This window comes from Mycteria americana, chromosome 5 (genome assembly GCF_035582795.1).
Source record: "Mycteria americana isolate JAX WOST 10 ecotype Jacksonville Zoo and Gardens chromosome 5, USCA_MyAme_1.0, whole genome shotgun sequence".
NCBI lineage: Eukaryota > Metazoa > Chordata > Aves > Ciconiiformes > Ciconiidae > Mycteria > Mycteria americana.
In genome coordinates, this window is record NC_134369.1 from 9,311,786 (window position 1) to 9,335,000 (window position 23,215).

General features: G+C 33.6%; 1 protein-coding gene across 1 annotated transcript in view; it reads right to left on the reverse strand.

Annotated features, from left to right (window-relative positions):
* The window catches only part of CCDC73 (coiled-coil domain containing 73), a 68,942-nt gene extending 47,741 nt beyond the window's left edge, over positions 1 to 21,201 (reverse strand). Inside the window, exons 1-6 of the mRNA XM_075501440.1 lie at positions 21,070 to 21,201; positions 9,978 to 10,049; positions 6,482 to 6,553; positions 5,648 to 5,683; positions 3,776 to 3,850; positions 1,595 to 1,633 (exon numbers count right to left, since the gene is read on the reverse strand). Coding sequence (XP_075357555.1) covers positions 1,595 to 1,633; positions 3,776 to 3,850; positions 5,648 to 5,683; positions 6,482 to 6,553; positions 9,978 to 10,049; positions 21,070 to 21,201 — 426 coding nt within the window. The remainder of the gene's footprint in view (positions 1 to 1,594; positions 1,634 to 3,775; positions 3,851 to 5,647; positions 5,684 to 6,481; positions 6,554 to 9,977; positions 10,050 to 21,069) is intronic.
* Between the last annotated feature and the right edge of the window lie 2,014 nt (positions 21,202 to 23,215).

Genomic DNA, 23,215 nt, shown 5'->3' on the forward strand with positions numbered 1-23,215 from the left:
TCTAATCTGTCTTTAACAAACTTGAAATAGAAATGGGTCTCAAATAAATGAATGGTTTGGAATTTCACCCATTTTACTTTTAAACATTTTGCCATTTGTGATAACTAAGAGTCTATGTGGGCTACTATGTGATCCCTAGAACGAACCATTTATTTCAGTGCAACTACTGAAGGAGTGAAGTTGGTAGAATTTGACCCAGTCTAAAACTGTATGTATTAGCCCACTACTGCATAAGGCTGTAGGAAAGAATTCACTTCTGTTTACCTTGCGGTTTTTTGTTTTCGTCATTTCAGATCAGAGCATCTTCTATAAATATGGCCAAGCCATACATCTTATGTTTAGGGCTACATGCAAAAGAGTATTTCTAATATCTTGTCCCCCACGTAATAGCATTTAATAACCATACTCTGTATCAAAGTCACAGTACCCCAATGCTTTCAAAATATTAAAATAATCAATTATTGGAAAAGTTTATAAACATAAGAAAGGAAGATATTCGTTTAAGCAGCACAGATGTATTTCCAGCTTATAGAGAAGGTGTAATTTAAATATTCTCATTCATATGGAAGACTGAGCTTGCAAGTTATGAAAGAAAGGTAATATGTGAAATGACCTAAATATAAGTTCAATAATTTTGTATATTTTAAATACATTTTTAGTTTAGATGTATTTTAAGAATAAATACAAGTTAAAAGTGAAGTAAGACAAAACACATTTTATGCTGCCTTTGATCTTTAACTTGTAGCCTTATCTCCCAGGTCAGAGGGCACATTATTCAATTTCACCATATTTTGTGTAAAACCACTGTAGCGTTGAAGATGACTTTCAGTACAAATGTCATGGTACTTAAAGCTAAACTGGACCCTAGTTTTTTGAGCTTCTTAATTAAAATCACAGTTTGTAATGGTCTGACAATATTATCTTTATTCTTTCCAGTTGAGCAGCAGCAGAATTTTCACAGCATTTATTCAATCAAGCTTAGCAATGTTTCTGCAGCTCACTCTTTCACTTCCTAAAACAGACAACAGGGTTCAGAGTGACTATGCTGTCACTCTGTATAAATTTATTCTCTGTGTCAAAGGGAGTAAGCTGGACTGGATGAAACCTAAACTGTTCAGGGAACTGACGTTAAGAAGTAATTCTGAGAAGAGGAGTGAAAAAGAGTGAGAGGAAAAACATTGTCAATTTTTCTTAAAAAAAAAAACCCTAAGAACTGCTTGGAATTCTCTATTACTTCTTTGAGAGGAATATACTAGATCCTATAAGGGTAATATAATTACATTATGCAAATCACAGTTACTAAAAAAAAATCTTCACTCTAATCTATAAAGAGAAAAAATGTACGAATTATACTTTAATTCAGGAGAAAAAAATTCCACGTGATAAACAGCAGCTATCAAACTATAAAAAACTAAAAACATTGTATTTGAAAGTTATTCAGATTCGAAGTTGATATCACTTCTTTTGGTTATTTGTAATAATTATCACACATCACTTAAGTATTAGAGTTGGTTATTATTTGCATTATACTCTAAGCAGACATTCTCTTTTCATAAAAGCTGTTCTTATTTTTTTACTTTTATTAATTTCTTACCATTTCATTGAGTTTCTTTTGTAAAGTGTATTTTGAAATCTGTAAAATGAAAGACAGCTATTAATTAAATTGTAGTTACATTTTTTCCAATTACAACCTGCCTATTTAAGTATTCTCATACCTAAGATTTAATTCCGCTTATTGCCAATGCAATACAGTAATACTGGTTTTGAATTAATGATGACACTATTTCTTTTATTATTTGATCACTTTACATAATTTCACTTCAATATTTAAATTATGTAAAAATGCTTTAAACTTGTTACTAGAAGAATTTTCAAAATGCATAAATCCTTGTGTTTTCTGACATGTATCATAAAAATAATGTGTAAATGGACTAGAGTCTATAAACTAGACCCTTAGAAATAAACAGAGAAGAAAACAGAGATAGAAATGAAAGTATTCCCTCAAGTCCTTAAGGAATATAAGTGTGTTCCCTGTTGGAAAAAAAAATCTTGGTAGATACTCTGAATGGTGGCGTATAAAGACATATTGTACCAATCTTGCATGCTTCAATAATATAAGACTGACATTTGAAGTCATCAACACTTTTTCATACACTATTGACATCAGAGAATTTTGACTTGTATAATACTTAAGATTGCAAGAGCTTTAGTCTCTGTAACTCTTAGAACATTTAAAGAAACATTGACAAGGTCTAGAAAAAGAAAAGAAAATGTCAAAGAACCCAGTGTGTGTAAATCTTATACAGAAAATATTATTTCTAGAAAAACCTGAGCCTAGAGAACAATCACTTTAAGGTAGAATTCTGACTCTCTGGATAGAGAGGACTACAGAACCAAATTAGAAATTCCTCACTTATTTTAGGCTGATTTCCAAACAATTTTTCTGGGTCCACAGGTTCATTTTGACCTCCTGCTTCCTCAAGTCACAGCAGAATTTCCTAGATCTGAACTATACTGATACATAAATGTTTGATCTGTGAACATTAAACATTTAATGTTAAGCTTTTTTTTTTTAAATTTCTGTTTTATATTACAAAAGAAAGGCCAGTGGAATCTTTCATTACTCTTGCTGTCCACATATTATGTTCAGCAGACCATGGAGGGATATTCTACATCATCTGTGCTATGCAAAGGTTTGAACAAGGCAACAAAATCCTTTACAGCTTCTGCACAGGCGGCCAGGCATGGGAATAAATTTCTTTTGCTCCTAAAATACCTTCAGTGTTAACAAAATGATTAAACAAACAGTCTGATACCAAGTAAATACATCCCATTATAAGACAATGTTAATAAGAACCAAACATGTTGCAAAATCATGGGTAATAATCCATTATAACCATTTTGTTTTCAATAGAATTAATTATTATCCCACTCAGTTTTGGGTAGAAAAATAATTAATTCCTGGCAATACCTGAAATCTGGCAATGCATTACAATGCTAATTCTCTTCTGTGTTGAAGAAAAACCTTCAGAGCTCTACTCTTTTAATCCATTTTCCATTAATCCAAGACCAACATATTTGCCTTGGTCTTTAAAAGAAAACTAAATACTAGCTATGTCCCTATGTCTTCCTTTATTTCAAGTAACTGTGAATCACAGCCACAACTGCTCCAACACCATGTAACAATATAAAATACAACACAGAAATAACACCAAGCAGCACCAGAGTAATTTCTGCGTTTATCTGACAATTTTACTTTTACTGAAAAACAGGCATTGGAAAGCCATGGATTAAGCGGTAAATACAGAAACCTCCTAGTGAAATACAGAAACCTCCTAGTGAAACAAAGGAAAATTAATAAAAACACAGGCAGCACTGTGAGTTGGAAGCCCAGTATGAATACTTGTTTCTGTTTAGGAGTCCAAAACCAGAGTTTCCTGACAGGTGAGAAGTGAGAAGACAAGAATAGAAAGAAAGAGGAAGACTATGGAAATGAAAAGAAAGCACATTTCACATGCTATTTGGACTTTTATTGAGTCCAGAGTTCTTCTGGAGGAAAACAACTTCAGCTGGAAGGCTAACTCAAAGTAGTCTTGACACTGAAGACCAGAACAGAAACTCAGCGTTAGAAAGTGAGGTGTACATGAACTAGAAACATTAAATGAGAAGGCCTTAAAGACCGTCTTAAAAACAACTATTTTCTTACCAGTGAAAAAACCTTAAACTGAAACATTTGCATACCAAGGAAAGTTATTTAACAAAAATAATAATTTACCTGTAATGCTTTTAATGCTTCCTTCAGTCCATCAATTTCTTTTTCTTTTGTTTCTACAGCAAGTTGATATTTTCCCTTTCAACAAAAGCTGTACTTCAGAATTTGGGCAGAATAAATGCATTTACAACAAAAATTTATCAACAAGAATGTTACAAAAATAAAGTACTACTCTGCTCAGACAGAACAATTCATTGATGAAAACAGGTGAAAATTCAGCTAAAGAATTTAAAATGTACATATATATTGCTATGAAAAGTGAAAACACGTTAATATATTTTTACCATTTATCACTAGCCAGTAAGTTTTAAAATTTTCTGTTCTGGAAGAGAAAAGCCTGACAAAGGCAGAATTAATAAGTTAGTTTAGTTTAGAACAAAGGTACTAAATAACAAACAAAGTATCAGGTAAATCCATTTTCTTATCCACTGTAGCAGGGTTGTCACAGAAGCAATTTCTTCAGCTTTTCCAATCCACAAAGATTGAACTGTAATCTGCTATCATGAGAATTACTAAATACATGCAGGCACATTTTGTATTACATACACGCGCGCGCACACACACACACATATATATACCTATACATATATATATATATATATATATATATATATGCATGCATGTGGCTAAAGTCAAAGAACTTCAGTGGAATTACGTCAGGTAAGAATCTTGGGCAGCAATCAATACAATGGAGAACAGAATCTAGATATCAGAGAATATGCCAGAGAAAACAATACGTCCATTCAACCAGCCCTGCGTGTTCCATTCGTTTCTAACATAGTGCTGGCTGTGCAATCTCCTGAAACCACCTTGATGAGTAAAAGTACATATAATATAAATTGGAGCAAAAATTGGTCTTTGTATTCAAACTCTGTCATGAAACATTACAGCTTAATTTATTCTTTCAGTTACTTTGGCATGAAGTATTGAAAGTATATTCAATTCAATGGAAGTATTTAGAGAAAAAAAATCAGCACACAATTTAATTCTGAAACAGTAGCTGTCATTGAAAATACAAATCAAGGACTACTACATAGGTATGTGTGGACAAACAGGATGTCTCAACAAGAAAAATCTTCGAATACAAGCAAGAAAATAACTCAACCAGATAATATAAATGTAGCAAACAATACAGTTTACTTTGATATACTTTCAAACCAATTTCACCTGTTTGCAAATTTCTGTGCAAGTTCTTATGAAACATATAGCATATTCATGCACTCTTAATCATTGGGAAATTTAAGTGAAACAGTAGGGTCCACATGCAGACATTCATTAGCGTCACTGTTTGAAACAGGCTCCTAGTATACCAAATGAAAATCCTTTATTCAGAAGAGGAAGCAGGCAATCAGCTTGGTATAAAAACTCATGTAGTTAAGAAAAATTCCGGAAATTCAGGCTTAAGTATATATTTTTTCAGTTTAGTTCAAGTTCCTTAAGAAACCAGCTTAAGTAAATCAATAAAAGCCCTATTAAAATCTGGTTTTACTAAACCAGTTAGAATTGTTATTTTTCATTAGTACATGAAAAAAGGCTTATGACAATTTGTCCCAAACCCCCAAAATAAAGTAAATTTTGTATAGCTTCAATATAGAACTATCAAGGAATACTTATTCCCCCGCTGATTTTTAGCATAAGCAGATTTTAAAGTGACATTTCACAAATAATTAAAAACTTCCACAGGCTATAAACAAAAAACCAAAAGTAACAAAGGTTATAAAGAATTTTTTTTTTTGCAAAGGCCATAGCAAGAAAAATAATTTAATTGTAATATACTTAGTTTATACTTAGAACATGTTTGGTAAGTTATACAGCATTATGATTTGCTTATGTGCTTCACTGGATGACAAATAACAAGTAATTGTAACAGAGTACCTTTTCTTCTTCCATGGCAAACATCCTTGCCTGTAACTTGATTGTCAGTGGCATTACCAAAAAAAAAAAAAAAAAAAAAAAAAAAATCAATACGACACATGGGATTAATTTTATTCATGCAACTTGACAAGACAATATAGTTATATTACCCTGCATAGCATACTTCCTGGTTTTTTTTCTTTAACTATAGTAACTATAGAGTCACAAGCATCAAGCTTGTGAATCACAAATTATTTTTTCAAGAAAGAAAAACCTAATTGCTTGTCAATTTCTTTTTTGTGTGATATGATTGTGATGCAGGGATTAGTGATAAATTCTTTACTGCCATGTGCAACAGTTTCAGTTCCTATGACTGTTCTCTGCAAGTTCTTTCAGCACTCGTATTTGTTGATTATATATTACGGAGAAAAAAACACAACCCCAATTTGAAAGACTGAAACACACTTTCAAATGTTGAACAGAATAAGTTATGTGACAGATCTTTTACCATGGTTTATGAATCTAACCTTGCAGAGGACATGCCATCTTAGAGAGAGGGACCCCCCCCCCCCCCCAAAAAAAAAAAAAATATTAAAAGAAGCATTATCTTCTTTAGGAATTTTTTGAAAAATACAAATGAAAAATCCCAGGAAGACTGGCTTACTGGGAAGAACTGTCAAAATACAGGCATTACGCTGTGGTTGGAAGAAAGAAAAAGACCTGATTTCTTTGAGCTGTATATTCTAACATTTTATATGCAACAGAAAAAGTATTTTAATACCAACTGATAACTTGCTATTATGCCATCATATTTTAAAATCTCATTGTCAAAGCTAGAAGGCCTTATTTTGCTACCTGTTTTTTAAAAGCTGCCATAGCTTCTTTGTTTTGTTGGTGCAATGTGTCCATCTGATGCTGCAGAGTTTCCTGCTCATGCGAAATAATAGTGTTTTAAATATTATCTTACAGCAAACCATACATATAGTATTTCAAGAAAAAAAACCTGATTCCTTGTTAAATATTTTTAGAAAGACATGATTGATTAAGAACAAAACCTGAAGACTAAAAAGAGACATTTGTTAACTGGCAATCATCTTTCTGGTAGCAGTTTCTCTTTAATTCATAACAGGTAACAATTCTCACCTCTGGAATTCAGATATGTTGTTGCTAGGACTTCTACAAGCAACTCTTACCCATCTGATCAACCTGCAGAAGCAATCCAACACCCATTCCCATCTTAAGACAGCATCTTGACACAGTTCCAGGTAGTTTTTATAGAATTTTAATCTCCATTAAAAAAATATACTCCCATTAAAAAATAACAATCTGTTATTCTGCTTTTAGTTAAATTTTAGTCATTTAACAAACTACATGAAAGAGCTGAAGGAGGGCAGAAAAGACTAAGCGTAAGGTGAAAGTGTAAGATTTTTATCATCCTACTGCCTGACTTCACTCTCATCCATAAAAACAAGAAAATTAGTTGAAGATGTACTATTATTTTTGGGTTTGTTATTATTTCATGTCATAATCTCACAGACTAATACTACACTCTGCAAGTTGGCAATCTTTAACATCTTTAAGCATCATGTTCCTATACAAGACAGGAAAAAAAACCCCCACAATTGATGTGAAGTAATACAGAAGATATGTTTGTAAGATCAGGTTTTTTAAGTTCTAGACACTAAAAAAATATTAGGTAAAAGTAATCAAGAGGCTCTGTCCTTGAACACCCATCTCAAAATATAGATGAGTGTTTAGCTAAAATATTAGTGTGAAGTAGGAAATGATTAAGTAATGACTGCACAAAAATGAATATAAATTGAGACTATTAAAAAGAATGACTGGGAGAAAATAAATTGATCATTTGTTTCACACATGCGAAGTCTAATTTCTTCTCCTGCCTTAACTGAGAAATAAATTGAGAGTTTTTCAGACATAAAGCCCATTCCAAAATTGCTACTTTCTCCAGCAAATTGGTGTTGCTTTCAAGTTCCACAAGTGATAGCTGTTCCCCCTTTGATACAAGACAAGAATCTGTGGAGGTAAGGTGTTTTATATTCATGTACATACTCATTAATTCAGTGTAAAATAGGTAGAGAGAGTTTTAATTTGCATCTAACAAAGAATACTACATGAACAAATATTCAAAAAAGTGAAAACAAAAGTCTGAGGAATGTTTTCCTCAAGTTGTCACTTAGAACTGTGTTCAAAGACACAGGACCTCTAGCGGGTAAAGGGCATACCAAGTACGCTGGAAAGCCAGAAATGGTACTGCAGTGACAGCAAATCAGCTATTCCCAGTGGAGTATTCCTACTCACCACAGGAATGAAATTTTATATCCACAGTACTGTCAAATTAAGATGACACTTCTTTAGATTATAGGAATTCAAGCCAATATTACATAATATATTATGTAGATATAAGTTTGGTTTCACAGAACAGCCATCCTTTATAGAATTTTGTCATTGATGTAATTGATAACTGGAAATAAGCATTACTGAGCTCTTCATAATATACCACAGTCTTCCTGGTACTGTATATTCAAGTGATGTATTTTACCATTAAAAAAAGAGACTGGGAAGTTTCTACAAATACTCATTTCCTAACAGGCCTCACAGCTGAGACTATTAAATAAAATTATTATATATAACTTCCTTAGAAATTCAGTTTTGGAATAAATTTTCCATATATGCCATGTATGTGTGGTGCAGGGAGAGTGAAGAACAAAATTACTTTTTAAAAATACAAGCAAAATCACCTTTGATATTGTGATGTTCTAGTAAGCATAATGAGTATACTCATTAGATTTAAAGGACTATCTTCTCCAGTTACTCTGTTTTCCCTACTCTAGCATATTTTTTTTCAAGAGCAGCAACAGTATTCATAAAACTTAGACAAAGATTTGCTTTAAAATTGTGATATTAAACCAGAAACTTAGCTCCAGTCATGTCTTTATTTTGAACTAGTTCACTAAATTTAAGGTAAAATAAAATATATACTGAATCACAGAAATGATGACTGAAAGGGATATCTCTGAAGGAAAAAATATAACAGAACCTTTGATAAGCCAGGGGAAGCTGTCTACTTACTGAACTACTATTGAGGTCAATAGGATTCTGCATTCAGAAACCATCAGGTCACAAATTCAATTTAAATGTCATACTTAGCATTTTTATCTTACTGGAATCTCCAGAATTGGAAACTCATACTAGCTTGTTCCTTTGAAGTTGCAGAGCTCTACATATGTGTTCACATGAAGTTCCTAAAATCTACAACTCATTGTTTACATTAGGTTTGCCATGTGCCAATGTTAAATGCAAAGTGCAGAAAAAAGTTCACCTAACTGCCTGTAAGTCCCATCTTTTTATTAACTGTAAATTAAATTGCTGTTAAGGTCTCAGAATGAATGGAAATCATCCCTTTTGAACCCAGATTACTAAGAACTGCAATGCTAGGTTAAGAAAAGCAAAGAAGGGTTACAAATTGAAAGCACTGTTGCTTTTACAAATATAAAATGTTTCCTGTTTCTGTGTGCACATATATATCTTTCAGAAAAAAAGCACATAGTTAGGATTATTAATTTAAGATGGTTAGGATGAACTCCAAGATGAAATAGTCTTCCTTTACTACTAAGATGTTAAATATCCCAAGATCAAGGATAGAGCTGAAATTATTGTTTTTTCTGTGATCGTAAAATATACAGAGTGAAGCCTTTTATCTTGTGACCTAGTGACAGGGGTCATAGGTTTGATTGTATTAGAGAAGGGAATGGATTTCCTATGAAAGCATAACCTCAAGAGCCCTAACCCTAAGAAGAATGCTAGACTCATTTTACTGAAAACTTCATTCTGAGCATTTAAGAGCTGACAAACCACTTTTGAGTATGTCTAACATATAAGTTTCTGTTTAAAATAATTTTTTGGAAAAATTGTCACCTCCAAAACATTGCAAGTGAAGTTGTTTGTACAACTGCACTGGTACTTGCACTTGTCAAAGACAAGCATAATACAGAGAAGCTGTTGCATAGCTTCTGCCACACTAATGTGTCAATGTGCCTCATGTTAAGCTAAGTGTCTTATTGCTTCAATACTTACATCCCTTTTGACTGAAGATTTCCAGTCATGCCAAATATTATGATGGTACTCTCTTGTTAATCAGATTTTTAGGTTGGGTGCAATCCAAATCAATATAAAAACTACAGAAGTTCATGGATAGACAATAAACACATTCTACTATTAAAAGTGACAATAGCCGTAAAAAGGGGAATTGTACCAAATCACAATCCATATTAATATTATATCAAAATTACATCCCAGCAGTTAAAATACTAAAACCATGTAGGAAAGTTACCTTCTGCCATTCAAGTTCCTGTTTCTCTACAACAATTTTACTTATTTGATCTTCATAATTAATCTCTGTTTCCTAGTTAAAAAACAAACAAACAAATTTACACAAGGCAAAATCAAACACCAACATAAGTTGTATATTCATACTCTTCTTCCTTTACAGTCCAGTACACAGAACAGTATGTGCCTACACACTGCACAGCAAAAAGGGAAACAAAAGCTCTCTGAATGTGGTAAAACAGCAGATGAGTTCAGCTGTTTTGGTCAGAATATCTGCAGAATAAATAACTTAGATTGAAATGCATAGCAGAAGATTAGGAGCTAGGATTATAGTGCTCTTAATTAGCGGGAACAGTTCCCCCTTCATATGTGTTCTTCTCTTCTGCATCTTACAACAAAACCAGACTCAAAGGGAATAAACCAGACTTGACTTCACCGTTGAAAAATAAATATTCTGATGAACCAAGTCAAAATACTGAGATGAAGAGAATTTCAGCAAGCTGCAATTAGTGCTTCAAGACTCAATTGTTAGTCAACAATATGGATAATCATGGTTAATGAGTCAGAATCTTTGGGACATCTTAATTATTCAACTCAAAGCATTTGAATCTTTATTCTTTTTTACATCTCCCAAGACAACTGAAAGTTTGTTTCAGCAATTACTTCTGTTATTATGGAAAAAGTGAAATACTTATCATAACCTTCTGTGCCAAGAAGCCTCCTGACCTACCAGATGAAAGTAAGAAGTTAAACAGAAGTCAGGGATAATCAACTCGTATTTTTTATAAGATGAGCTACCTGAAAATCTGAGAAGTCTAAAGTTTCCTTCACAATCCAGAAGATGGACTAGTAACAGGAAGGTGCGTTACATCTCCTATTCTTGCAGAAGCACCTTGTCAAGAATCAAACTATTACTGTTATAATAAATGAGACTTACCTGCTGATAATCACAGTTGCTAAAAATTTATTGGAATTTTCCTGAAATATTCTGGTATTAAAGTCAAATTTTCCTAACTGGAATCAGCTTGCCTTTTGAGTCAAATTTTTATTAGCACTGGCCTTCCTTTACAAATACAATACTCAAAGGAAGACCAACAGGTTCCCCTATCAAAGAGTCATGACTTCTTGCAAGAACAGTATTTAGGCTTTTGATATATATCATAAGCAATTCACTGCTGTCCTGTTACTGCATACAGTCAAAATAACGAATATCCTTTAAAGACCTAGAAAGCTACACTAATGTGGTGTTCTGAGCTTCAAAAGGCTGATTTCCTGCCTTTTCTCTGCACACTGATGATCACATTGAAAAAGTGACCACATTAAGGTAAGATTGACTTGTCTTTGATGAATTGGTGCACTAGTAACATTTATTGAGGTCTTGTGTTGGACACACTCCAACAAGGGCCAAACTGACTGTGTGAGGGTAAAAGAGTACTCCCAATACTTGGACTGCATTCTCTGAATTACTGTGTTTTGATATATTATGTGCACCTTTATGCTTTTTTGAGTCCAACTTCTTCACTCCAGTTTAAAACCTGCATTCTAAATTCATGAAAAAATAAGCACTCTTGAAATGACTCACATCTCAACAGCCTGGACTACTGCAAAAGAAGTGGCTATAATCCTCAGGGAAACAGTGACAGCTCAACAAAAAGCCATTTATGGATCTCTCCAGTAAAAAATTAAAAGCAGGCCTAAAAAAGATTATTCTCTTGATATCAGGTTTTAAGTAAAATTCTACTGAATTGTAATACCATGAACAACTATTACTTACGGGGGGGGAACAAACCTGTGGATGAAGTAATAAATTTTCTGAAACAGTGAAAGAGCAAACTGAGGTTCTTCGTCCTTCCACAGTGAAGCAGGTATACAAATGTTTTGGCTACAAAGAATAAGGTATGCTGCATCTTTAAGAAGATTTTGATAGTACCCACTGTACTATCAATAGAAATAAAATGGCAAAATATGTCCCAAGGTGATTTAAAATAGGTTTTTGACACTGACATCTTTTATAGGTTTTAGGGTCAAAACTGACTTCCTTGATTAACAGGCAGTTTACAGGCACATATGTGGACAGAAATAACACACGCTTCTATCCACAGGAGGCTACTCCTAAGCATTTCAAGAGTTACTTGTGGGATCTAAAAATATGCCTCAACACTCACGTGAATTTTACATATAAAATATTTAACATACATTTAAAATTAAAATTTGGCTCACAGAAAACTAGAGAAAAGTTCTTTAGCTTTTGCTTCTCAATATGTACCTATAGAATATAGATGGAGAAGAGACCAAAAGATTTCATATGCCTTAGGGTAAAAAAAAAAATAATTACGAGAATTGAAAAGATTATCAACGCTTCCCAGTTCTGCCTTAACAAATAGTACTTTGGAGTTGCAATGAATTAATTTTCTGATACTAATCTATAAGTACTGAAAGAAAATACATGCCCCTAAGTTCCCTGGCATGATAAAAACAAATGAGGTTGATTTACAACTTCTTATAGAAGTGTAATCTTAAGCAACTTACGTCATTAAGCAACAAATGCTATTAAAATGATATATCATTAGCAAAAGCCTTGTTCAAAATTGTAAGAAGTAAGGATTATAAAATCTGACCCTTAAACACGCCGTGTAAATTATTCCTAAACTAACCAAAATGCACTGCAGTAGTATTCTTCCCTAACTCCAGACTACATATTTCTACCACTCCCCTGTGCAGGCACTAGCATATGTAAGGGTATTTCAGAGGGAAAACCAGAATTTTGATCCAGTGCACAACTAAACAGGGAGAAGGAGGTGGCCAGTTATCCCATGGATCAGATCTAGCCTTGGGGAACACAAGAATACGTACCAGTGCAACAGAAGCAACAGCAACATGTTGCTGCAGGAGATGTAGCATGGACTTAGATCAACATAATGGACAGTAGAACTGCCCCCAGAATACCTGAAGTGCCTGCACAATTGAGTCCTAATATGCCTTTTCATAACATGCTAGCTAATTTTTCAAGTATATATTTTGAAAACATGCAAACTAATCACATTGATTACTGCATTTCTTCAGCTTCTATGCATATAACTGTCTCTCCTTTTGTTTGTAAACTCATCTAGTTTGGTGTATTTGTTATAAGCTGAAAGCTCGAGTTCAGAGCATTTACGAAACAAACTTCAAACTGCAACTAGCATCAGAAAAGAAATACAGCTATGAAGATAAAGTGGTAACAGAGATAAAAAAAGCTTAAGATATGCACTGTGATTCTGACCTCACTAAAATTTATGGCAAATATATCACTAATTTCAATGGTTGTTGGACACCAACAAGTATCTATCCCTATTAAACTTACCATGAAATAAAGGGAAAAGAATGTAATATTTTAAAGGGGAGCAATATAGCAGATACTAGTGTTACAAATTCTTGCCAAAGAAAACTTTAATTGAAATAGACTGGGCTTACTGAAATGCAAGTTACCTAAATGAAACCAAGCCTTTGGTGTATATAAAAAAGAAGTAATTTTAGTACAAAACAACAAAAAGATTTTATAAGCAATGAACTATCAGATTATTTGTAATCAAGCATATACACCATTTCAATTTTAAAATGTGTAAGTATTTTAAATCCTAGTGAGGACACTGAAAAGAAAATACAGAAATACATTTTTGTGCAGACACTTGGTTTAAAATTTTACAATTGTTCTAAGAAACAGCATGTTAAAATTTAAGACATTTATAATTGTTAACTCCCACATCCATACTGAGCACTTTACATTTAACTAAATAAATACAATAATATAAGTTTGAAAACTGCATTACATTCCATTTTAAGTGAGCCCTTTGCTTTGAATACTAAAAAGGATAAGAACCAAAGTTCTAAGTGAACAACACTCCTCCAACTTACTCCCAAATTATAAAGGAAAATCTTGAAGCTATCAAAAATGTGTATATATGTAACTACTGTTGAAAAAAATAAACATCATAAATACTTAAACTGAGAATAACAATTACATGATAAAAGTGTTCTCATGTGAAATCGCTAACAATTATAAGCCTTATCCATCATTTTTACTTCTTTCAAAGGACATTTATAGTTTACCCATTTCGAATTGAAAGCTTTTAAAACTTGTGTGAAGCACTTTCTTTTTTTTTTTTTTTTAAAAAGTTCCACCAGCTGTTTAATAAGACAAAAACATTTCTGTTATACTTAGGACAATAATATTGTATATAACTTTGATGAGGTATCAAAAAAACCACAAAACCTTAAAAGTGTTCATTTTTTATTAGATGCCTTAGGACTACATGGATTTAAGTGTTTTTATAAAAAAGACTACCATAACAATAAAAGAGGAGTAATTTGATGGTTTATTTACTCGTTATAACCTTTAGAAAGTGTCAAGCCTTCTTTAAAGTGTTTGCTTCAGGCTGTAGTTTTACAAGATGGGCTGTGGATTGGTCAAGTCCCCTCGATTCTTGACCCTGAACAGATTTAGGAACAGAGTACAGCTGGCTCATGTCCAAGCAGCCAAAACTGCTGCTAGGTACTTTTATTATCTTTTTCGAACTCATAATCTACCTCCTACAAAATTGCACATCCAATTTCTCATGCAGGTCAATCAAATAGTACTCATAGAAACTACAGTTTCTGATTGTTTAATACTATACTTAGAATACCCTTCACGAACTAAAAAGTCCAGTACAACTTTTAGCAGACCGCATGGATATCCCTCTTAAGTTTTGTTCCCAGGACAAATCTTAAAGGGAGAGAAAACATTTAAAACAGCTTTATTCTAACTTTAGTTCCTGATACAACATTTTTGGATCTTCGAGTGACGACAGTTAACCAAAACCTTTAGTAACCGTATATTTGGAATTTATTTTCAAAAACTTTCCTTTTTCAGAAGCAGAGAAACAGAAATGTATACCAACCACCTCTTTTCCTTTGGAAATCTTTCATTGCTCTGTCCTTGATTCCACTGCATAGGCTGCTCTATGTTTAAGTAAGTCTCATCTATCTAAATAGATTCCTTTAAACACTTGCATTGATACTTATAATGCTCTTCTCTCCAGCATCAAGTAATCAGTTCCTAATCAAAAGCCACATTAGTTGCTAACACAGAAGTTATAAGCTAACACACTACTTACTGACTTGAATAACAATGTTGTGTATGTCACAGTCATGAGATCCATAAACTTCAGTACTGCTTATTTTTTTAATATCCATATACTTTTTTTCCTTTTTTTTAATATTCAGCTTTCCTTGTTTCTGTCATTTTTCTAAAAGGTACCCTAATTCACACTTAGGCAGAAAGTCCAGTTATAAGACTGTTAGGATTTTTTCTTCTGTTTCTCTGCAGCCTGTGTTAGTGGTGTCCTGTTTGCCAGCTTCTAGGTAACAAACAAAAAAAAGCCACCCACATTTCTATTCTGTGTTATTTTATCAGTTTCTCCCTCCCCCCGCCCAATTTCATCTTTTTACTCTATCCTTTAAGAAAATCAAATCAAGCTCTTCACCATTCTTATTGTTTGTTAGCAGTTAGAATTGTTCCTTGAAATAAACGTCACCAAAATCTTTCATTTCCCTAGCATCCTCTTTATTTCTAGAAAATGTTTCTGCCTTACTTTCTAAAATAGTAATTGTCCTTCTCAAGAATAGAAACTTCAAAATACCATATTAAAGCATTTCTTTCTTTCATGATTCTATACTTATTCTATGCAACAGCCTGCAGATAACTTAAAACCAAGCTCTTTTTCATTAAAAAAAAATTTAAAATCTTTATTTCTGCAACAGTTTCATTTGAGCTCATATTTTTGGTCACTGTAGATTATTGTTTCCACAGAGCTGCCTATATAGCTACAGCAGGTGCCTCTGGTGCCCTTTCCAATTTTTCTGCTACTCCATACATGTGAAGGTGGTGGTTCTCCTGCAGAACACACCTCCAACAAGGTTTAGCTTTGGGTGTATTGTAATATTTCTGGGGTTATTTAGGTCTAGGTATAGCACAACCAATATGACCGTTATGATCATAACTGGCATGTCCACCAATATTGTAATACTACTAATAACTCAAGTTTAGTCCTTCCGCTTTGCTCCTTCTGATAAGTAAGTTTATGGTTTCATCAACTTTCTTCACTTAATATCTCAAAAAACAATTTGCCTTCTGGGCCCAAGTGACATTTCCAAATACTAACCTTATACTGCCACTTTCAATTTTCATCTCAATACTGAACTCCGCTTGCCCATCTTATCTGTGAAATGCTGATAAATAGATGAGTTAGCTCTGCACCATTATGTAAATCTCTTCCATTCTGGAACAGACTAGCTCAGGTATCCTGCGCTACAATGTGCTATATGGTGCTATGCTGTGCAGTGCAAACCCCTTCATAGTTGCCAGAAAGCAGAAGTACATTTTAGGAATGGGAAAGAGTAGTTAAGGGTGAGTGAAGCTCCTTCATGTCCTCCCTGTAAGCAAACCTAGAAAAAGGCCGCTGCGCTGAAGAACTTGGATTAGAATAGCCAAAGCCATAGCAAAGGCAGAGTCAGAGGAATTGAGATAAACTTGCTCAAATCTATCTGAAAGTAAGAGCACATACAGCTCTGCAGAACTAGGGTGAGCTACAGCTCCTGAGAACAGCAACCAGAAAAACTCAAGGTGAGGTGTTGTGAGCGCCATAACATCTGTGTCATGACAACAGGCATGATTCAGGATTTGTCTCTTTTTGCAGATAAGTAAGTAAATATCCTTTGCAGATAAGTAAGTAAATATCCTTGTGTTTTCTTTCTCAATGACTGCTCACTGGCCATCAGCATGAAAGTGGGTAGGCACAAAAGGGAGGTCTAATTTATATCAAAACTGAAGGCAGAACAGAAGACAGAAAGGGGCAGAAACTAGGAAAAACAGGGAAAAGAAAAAGAGGGAAAAAGAGCATTAGGGGCAGGGAAGGAGACTAGAGTCAATAGCAGCAAAATGATAGGACCAACTAGCCTTTAAAGAACATTTCTGTCCACAACATGGAACCGATTCCAGAAGTCATGAGCCCCCACATTCCCATGCTGTGAGCACAAATATGAAATTCCCTGGGAAATCAGACATCTCATCCCCACTTCCAGTGACTGATTCTAATACCACCTGCTATGTCAATGTATTCCTTTGGCTCAGGCAAGGGAGATGTTCTATATAGTGCTTGACAGTAAATAGTAGAATGGTAACTACCAATAACAACAAGTCCATATGGCTTCAATTTACAAAATTCAGGGGTGAGGGGTGGGTTTCAGGATTTTAAAAGGAAATATTTAAAGAATCATATATCAAAATATTTGAATATATAAGATGTTTTTATGGGTAAACTCAATGCCCTTTGCAACTCTAATGTTCTTTAATACAACATAGTTTTCTTATGGTAAAGAAAAATTACCTTGTGAGAAATGTGAGAAAATTTGGGAGCTGGAAAAGACTTAAGAAAAGTATTTTGGTTAAAAGATAAGCACTACCAAGTTATAGATATATCATAACTGCCCAAAGAGAAAAAAGCAAAATTTATTCTTTGTCATTTTTACTAAACAGAAAAGTATCAAATCTAATAAACTCAGGGCACAAATGATGGAATCTATAGTATTAGCCAGACTTTGCAATGTCCCAGTCAACACAGAAAGAACCTCAACAGGTGCTTGTTTTCAGGTATGGAATCAGGTCACTGAAACTTGCCCTTTGCACCAAAAAAAAAAAGTTAGTAAAATTTTAAAAGTCATCACTAAAATTTATCTTTCTTGTGTTCAGCTAATCAACACCACCACTGCTTCAACCACTACCAGAAATACCCATATCCCCAGGGTATTAGAATACATTTCTATGGAAGTAAGGAAGAATTTCCTTGATTCCTTACGTTTATAAGCTTTTCTGCCTAAGCATGTTTTTCTGTATCTAGTACAAGAAAAAAAAATTTCAATACACAACATAGGTCCTTTCTTGTCCTTGTAAACATTGTCTTTAAATCTAATGTCAGTTGTCCTATATACATTGTACTTCAGGAAGCATTAAAGACTTCCAGTTTGACCTACTATGCCACAACTTTATACTGTCAAAATCGATTAGATTTATCACTTAAGAAAAGGATTGTCTCACATTACTCAACAAAATGAACTCAGCTGATTGCAGAACAAGGCTGACAGACTTTGGAACAAAGTGAATGGGATATCCACCACATAAGAATCACTGGGCTGATCAGGGCTTGATGGGTGGGAAAGCTAAACTGCCAAAAAAATAGAAGGACATTCAAACTATTGGAGTGTGAAGTAATCCCCGGGGGGCAGGGGGAAAGAGTAATATCATTTTTTGTAGCTTCTAATTACATACATATTCATAGTAAGTCAGTTCATATTAAGAACAAAGACTCTATGAAGAGCTAAAGGAATAAAGTGAAACTGTATCAAGTATAATAATTTAAGCAATGTATTCTCCAGAATAAACATGCACAGCTACCATTAACTGGGATTTCATCTGTAAAATAGCAGAACAGTCACCTAAAGAAAAAAAATTAGAATTATGAGCAACTCCTCTAAATTATTTTTATTTTGAGAGTTTAACTACAACTGTATGTTTAACCAAGAAAAGTGAAAAACAGATAGATGCTTTGAAATAACTCAATGCATTTATTTAAATACGCATATTCAGAAAAATGAAATTTCTACTTTAGAATAGTATGGACTGTATCAAGTCTCTCAAAATATTTTAATACTTAATTGGTTTGAGTTTAATTTTTATCGGTCTAACTTCACACAGATAATTTCATCTGCAAATTTATTTTTATTAATTTGAATTTATACTGCAGACAATCAACCATTCAAGGCAGTTTAATAAACTCAAAATACATGATAGTTCCTGTCCTGAAGAGAATCCTGTCTAAATGACAAACAAGACCAACAATGGAAAGAGAAACAGAAACAAACAGAGGTAAAATATCTCATCTAAGGTTAAGCCACAGGTCAGAGACAAAATTGAGACTAAAATCCACTATACTTGGCTATACTGCCTCCATCCGGCTATCAGTCTACTGTGAGCCTCACAAGCAACTTGGAAAAGAAGTGGCAAAAGTAGTAAGAAACCAGCAGAGCTTTAACTCTGACTTGACTTTCTTATTTAGCAGATGATATGGTTTAAATTAGTGTGTTTTGTTCTTGTCCATGGAGAAACTACCATGGCGCAAGACAAACAACATAATTCCCCGAGTTCGTGCTGTATTTTGGTCTATGTACTACCTTTTTCTCAGGGTTGATTATAAACTTACAGAATAACCCTGTGGTGGTTGGATTTGTAAGAGATTCATAGCTAAAATCAGGAGACGATTTCATAGCATCATTTTTTAAGCAAAATCTTCCATACAGAGTTCTACTTAAAAAAATAAAAATTAATGGCAGTATGCATGGCCATATTATTTTATAACCCTTGCTTGTTCAAAATATTAATGTTTTATATTCTAATTTTCAAACATACTAATCAAGCAGTCCTGATTTGATTATTAAAGCAAAGCAAATAAGAATGCATGCAGGGATACTTTAAGATTTCAAATTGACTACCTGTAAAATGATTAACTTTTTTTTTTTTAAACTTAAATTACTTAAATTTGTAACTACAAACAGCTAATATTTTTTTTTTTTAGGGTGAAGGAAGGCACAGATGTTTTAGAAATTGAGGGCCATGTCTTAACTATGGAATTGGCTCTTGGCGTTAGCATCAATTTTGAAACTAAAATCACCTTTAAGACAAAAAAAAAAAAATGCTCACCCTCCTGAGTCAACCTTTTATAAAAATCACAGTCACTTACTCTTGGAGTATAGTAGATACAAGAGACAAAACCAAAAAATCCCAGAAGATGAAACTCTATAGCACTCTAATTTAAACATTTTAGGCTCTGACCAAGTGCACGAAAATGCAAAGTTAGCAATGTAAATGGAGTTTAGCTAACAGATCTTATAAGGAGAAGTACACCCCAATAATTATTATGAAAGTTAAATTCTTCAGACTTTAATTTTTAATAGAAAAATAGTTAGACTAGACTAAACACTACCATTGTAACAAAGCTCTAGGGATCAGACCATGGTGAATTTCAACAATACTGCACCAAGAAAATAGTATCATGCACTTTTTCTTGGAATTTTTCTTTTTTTAATGGCCATCATTCTTTTGTTTATGGTTTTTAAAGAGAGGATTAGAGCATTTAACTTAGATCAAAATAAACATAAATCAAGCATGTCATCAATAGTAATATTTTTAAAGTAATAATACACATCTTTTGAACAGGTCAAATTCATCAAATGCAGAAAGATATACTTTAGGTCTTTCAAAAATACAACAGTTAAGAAACACTAAGGGGAGAATAGAAACAAATGTTTACATACATACAACTGAAAAATTAATCACAGCAAAATATGGCTGCTTTCAACAGTGCAGAAACAATTTTACCTTAGTACTACAAGATTATTCAACTCATATTTCAAAAACAAAACACCCTCCACGCCTGCCAATACTCATATGTTATTATTGTAGGGCTCTAGCTTAATGGTTTAGCAATTTAAAAGTAGTGAAATAAACTGGATTTGGTTATCACAGTAGCTCTTTGCCCTCTTAGGTAATTCTAAAAAGCACAAATAAACAGACAAAAAAAAGTCAAAACCACTGCTTTTCTGGCAAACGGTAAATCAATCTATTAAATGCGAAAGACTTATGGACTTGGCAATGACTTGGATTCTTTCTTTCCTTTTCTTATCAAAGGCTGCTCTTAAAGAGAAGAACTACAATGAAATACAAAAGTTTAATGTAGATCATTTTTGTCAATAGCCTGGTGATCAACTGTAGCAACTTAGTGCATTATTATAGGAAAGCCAAATTCACTCCCATGCAACCCTGTTGTCTTTGTGCTGTCTACAGAGACATTTCTAATACAGACACTGCCTAAATCTATGATACTTAAAAAAAATAATCCTGGTTGGTGACTTACTTAAAATACAGCATGAAGTTCACTCACACTTATGCAGCATTTTCTGTGATTACATGCAAGGAAACAGAAATAAGACAAAGAAACACTAAAAAACAACATAAACACATTTACCCTTCTTATATGCAGTTCTTCTATTGCCTCCAATAAACTTGTTTTAAAGTCTAACAGTCGAATGGAAAGTAATGTTTCTGATGGACTTTGAAGAGTAGAGTCAAGAGCTTGTGTTTTAAAGTCTTCATCCATTCTTAGAATTTGTTTCTGCAAAATAAAAATGCATATTTCCTCTCCAGTTTATCTTTAAGAGAATATTCAAACTGCAAAACTTGCAAATGTGGAAGCAAATTATTTTTGCAAAGAGTAAAACTACTAGTTATAGCCATTATGCAATTAACAATATTTTCATTTTAAATTAGTGTACAATATTGTAAAAAAAAAAAAAAAAAAAACAAACACCAAACAGCATTATCAATAATTCACCACATTCATTTGTTTTTCCTCTTTATTTTTGGCTTGGTTTTAGTTTTAAACAAAGACTGTGATGACCGTGAAAAAGGAAGTAGTACAGTTTGGGTTTTTTTCCAGAGCTACTGCCCTGCACTGGCATGAAGCTACTGCAACACATGCGAGGCCATGAAAGAGTGTAACACTACCTACCTCAAGATTTTAAAAATCCCAAGACAGGCTCAATTTTAAAGACCTTCAGACTGGCTTGAAATGATGAACTGAAGGTAATATCCATAGTTTCTGCTTCCAAATTTTAACAAGAAAACTTTTTGGTTCTGTTGTCACAAAATCAAGTATCAAAATGTTGTACTTTAAGCTAGCTACATCAACTGTTGTGAAGCAAGGAGTTATGCTAACATAAGACCCATGTGTCGCTGAAGGGACAAAGCATGTTTGTCAGTGACATCAGAGACGATTACAATACTTAGTCAGCATTTGATTTACAAAAAGATAACAACTGTACATATTCCAGCTGTACTTTCCAGATTACATTTTTTTATACTTGAGACTGAATTTCTGCCAGTCCACTAGAATACATAATGCTATCCCTTCCCAGAGACACCCCATGTGTGTTTCTGTACTAAGAATTAAAGAGGTAGGGGTAGAGCACAGGAGTTACGACTGACCTGGCCACTGCCACAGAACCCTTAGGAAGGAATTCCTGCAGGAAGAAGAGAGACCTGGTGTGTATCACAGGGCCATAACAACTACAAATCAGGGCTCACCACTTTTTCTGCTGTTGTCTAAATAAAACCCTTACATAGATCAATTTAAGCTGCTTGGTCACGGATAATAGATTGATTGCCTGCTTAGTTGCCGCACCACAAAAGTTATTCTAAGTTACTGGAATAATGGTTTTGCTAAAAACAGAAAAATCAGGCTCATTTTTGTTTTCCATCTTAAAACATATGACTAATACGGAACTGTTCAATATGAAATATTTATATAAGTTCTTCTGTCAGTGTCAAAATGTGTATATTTGAAGGACTTCTGAAGGGGCAGTGAATAAAAGTCTGAATCAGAGCCATGTACAAACATGTACCACTTCAGGCAACAAATCTGTTGTGTCAATGTGCCAACATGAATCAGGCATTGTGCAGCCAATCTGCGTACATTTTAGACACAGTTTAGGCCTAGGTTGTTTTCTTTGGTTTTTTTGTTTGCCCGGTGGTTTTGGGTTTTTTTTTTAAGTGTTAGGATTAAAAAAAAAACACTACTTTTTTTTTGAGTCAAAAAATTTAGAATTGATTAAGTCAGACCCTCCCAAAAGCACATTAAAAAATTTGTTTCTTTCACCAAAGTTTTTGAAATTGTTTCTTTACTTATAGATGTTGTACCACTAATTCATGAAGCACTACCACAAACAAAACTTTTGATATCATATCAAGTATTGGGAAACCATCATAGCTACAAAACTAATAAAAATGCTAATATGCACAATAGATTAGGCATGGAGCCATTTGATTTCACTTTTAATCATGCTATATTCTGATCTGAAGGGTAAGATTTTGCGAATATAATGTTAAGACATGATACATGCTCTAATTCTATTGCTGTCAGCTGACATTACAGCTTCGGAGCTGGGGGATTCTACAGTGATGAATTTCTATGAGACAGCACTGTTACCAAATAGAGAACCCTGGTAGCCTGTGTTAGTAAGGGAAAAAAAACAAGAGTGCTTGTGAAAAACTTGACACAGAAGAAGCATCGTCTAACTCTGGCATCCTACAAAGGCAGGTGCACTTCTTCAAGT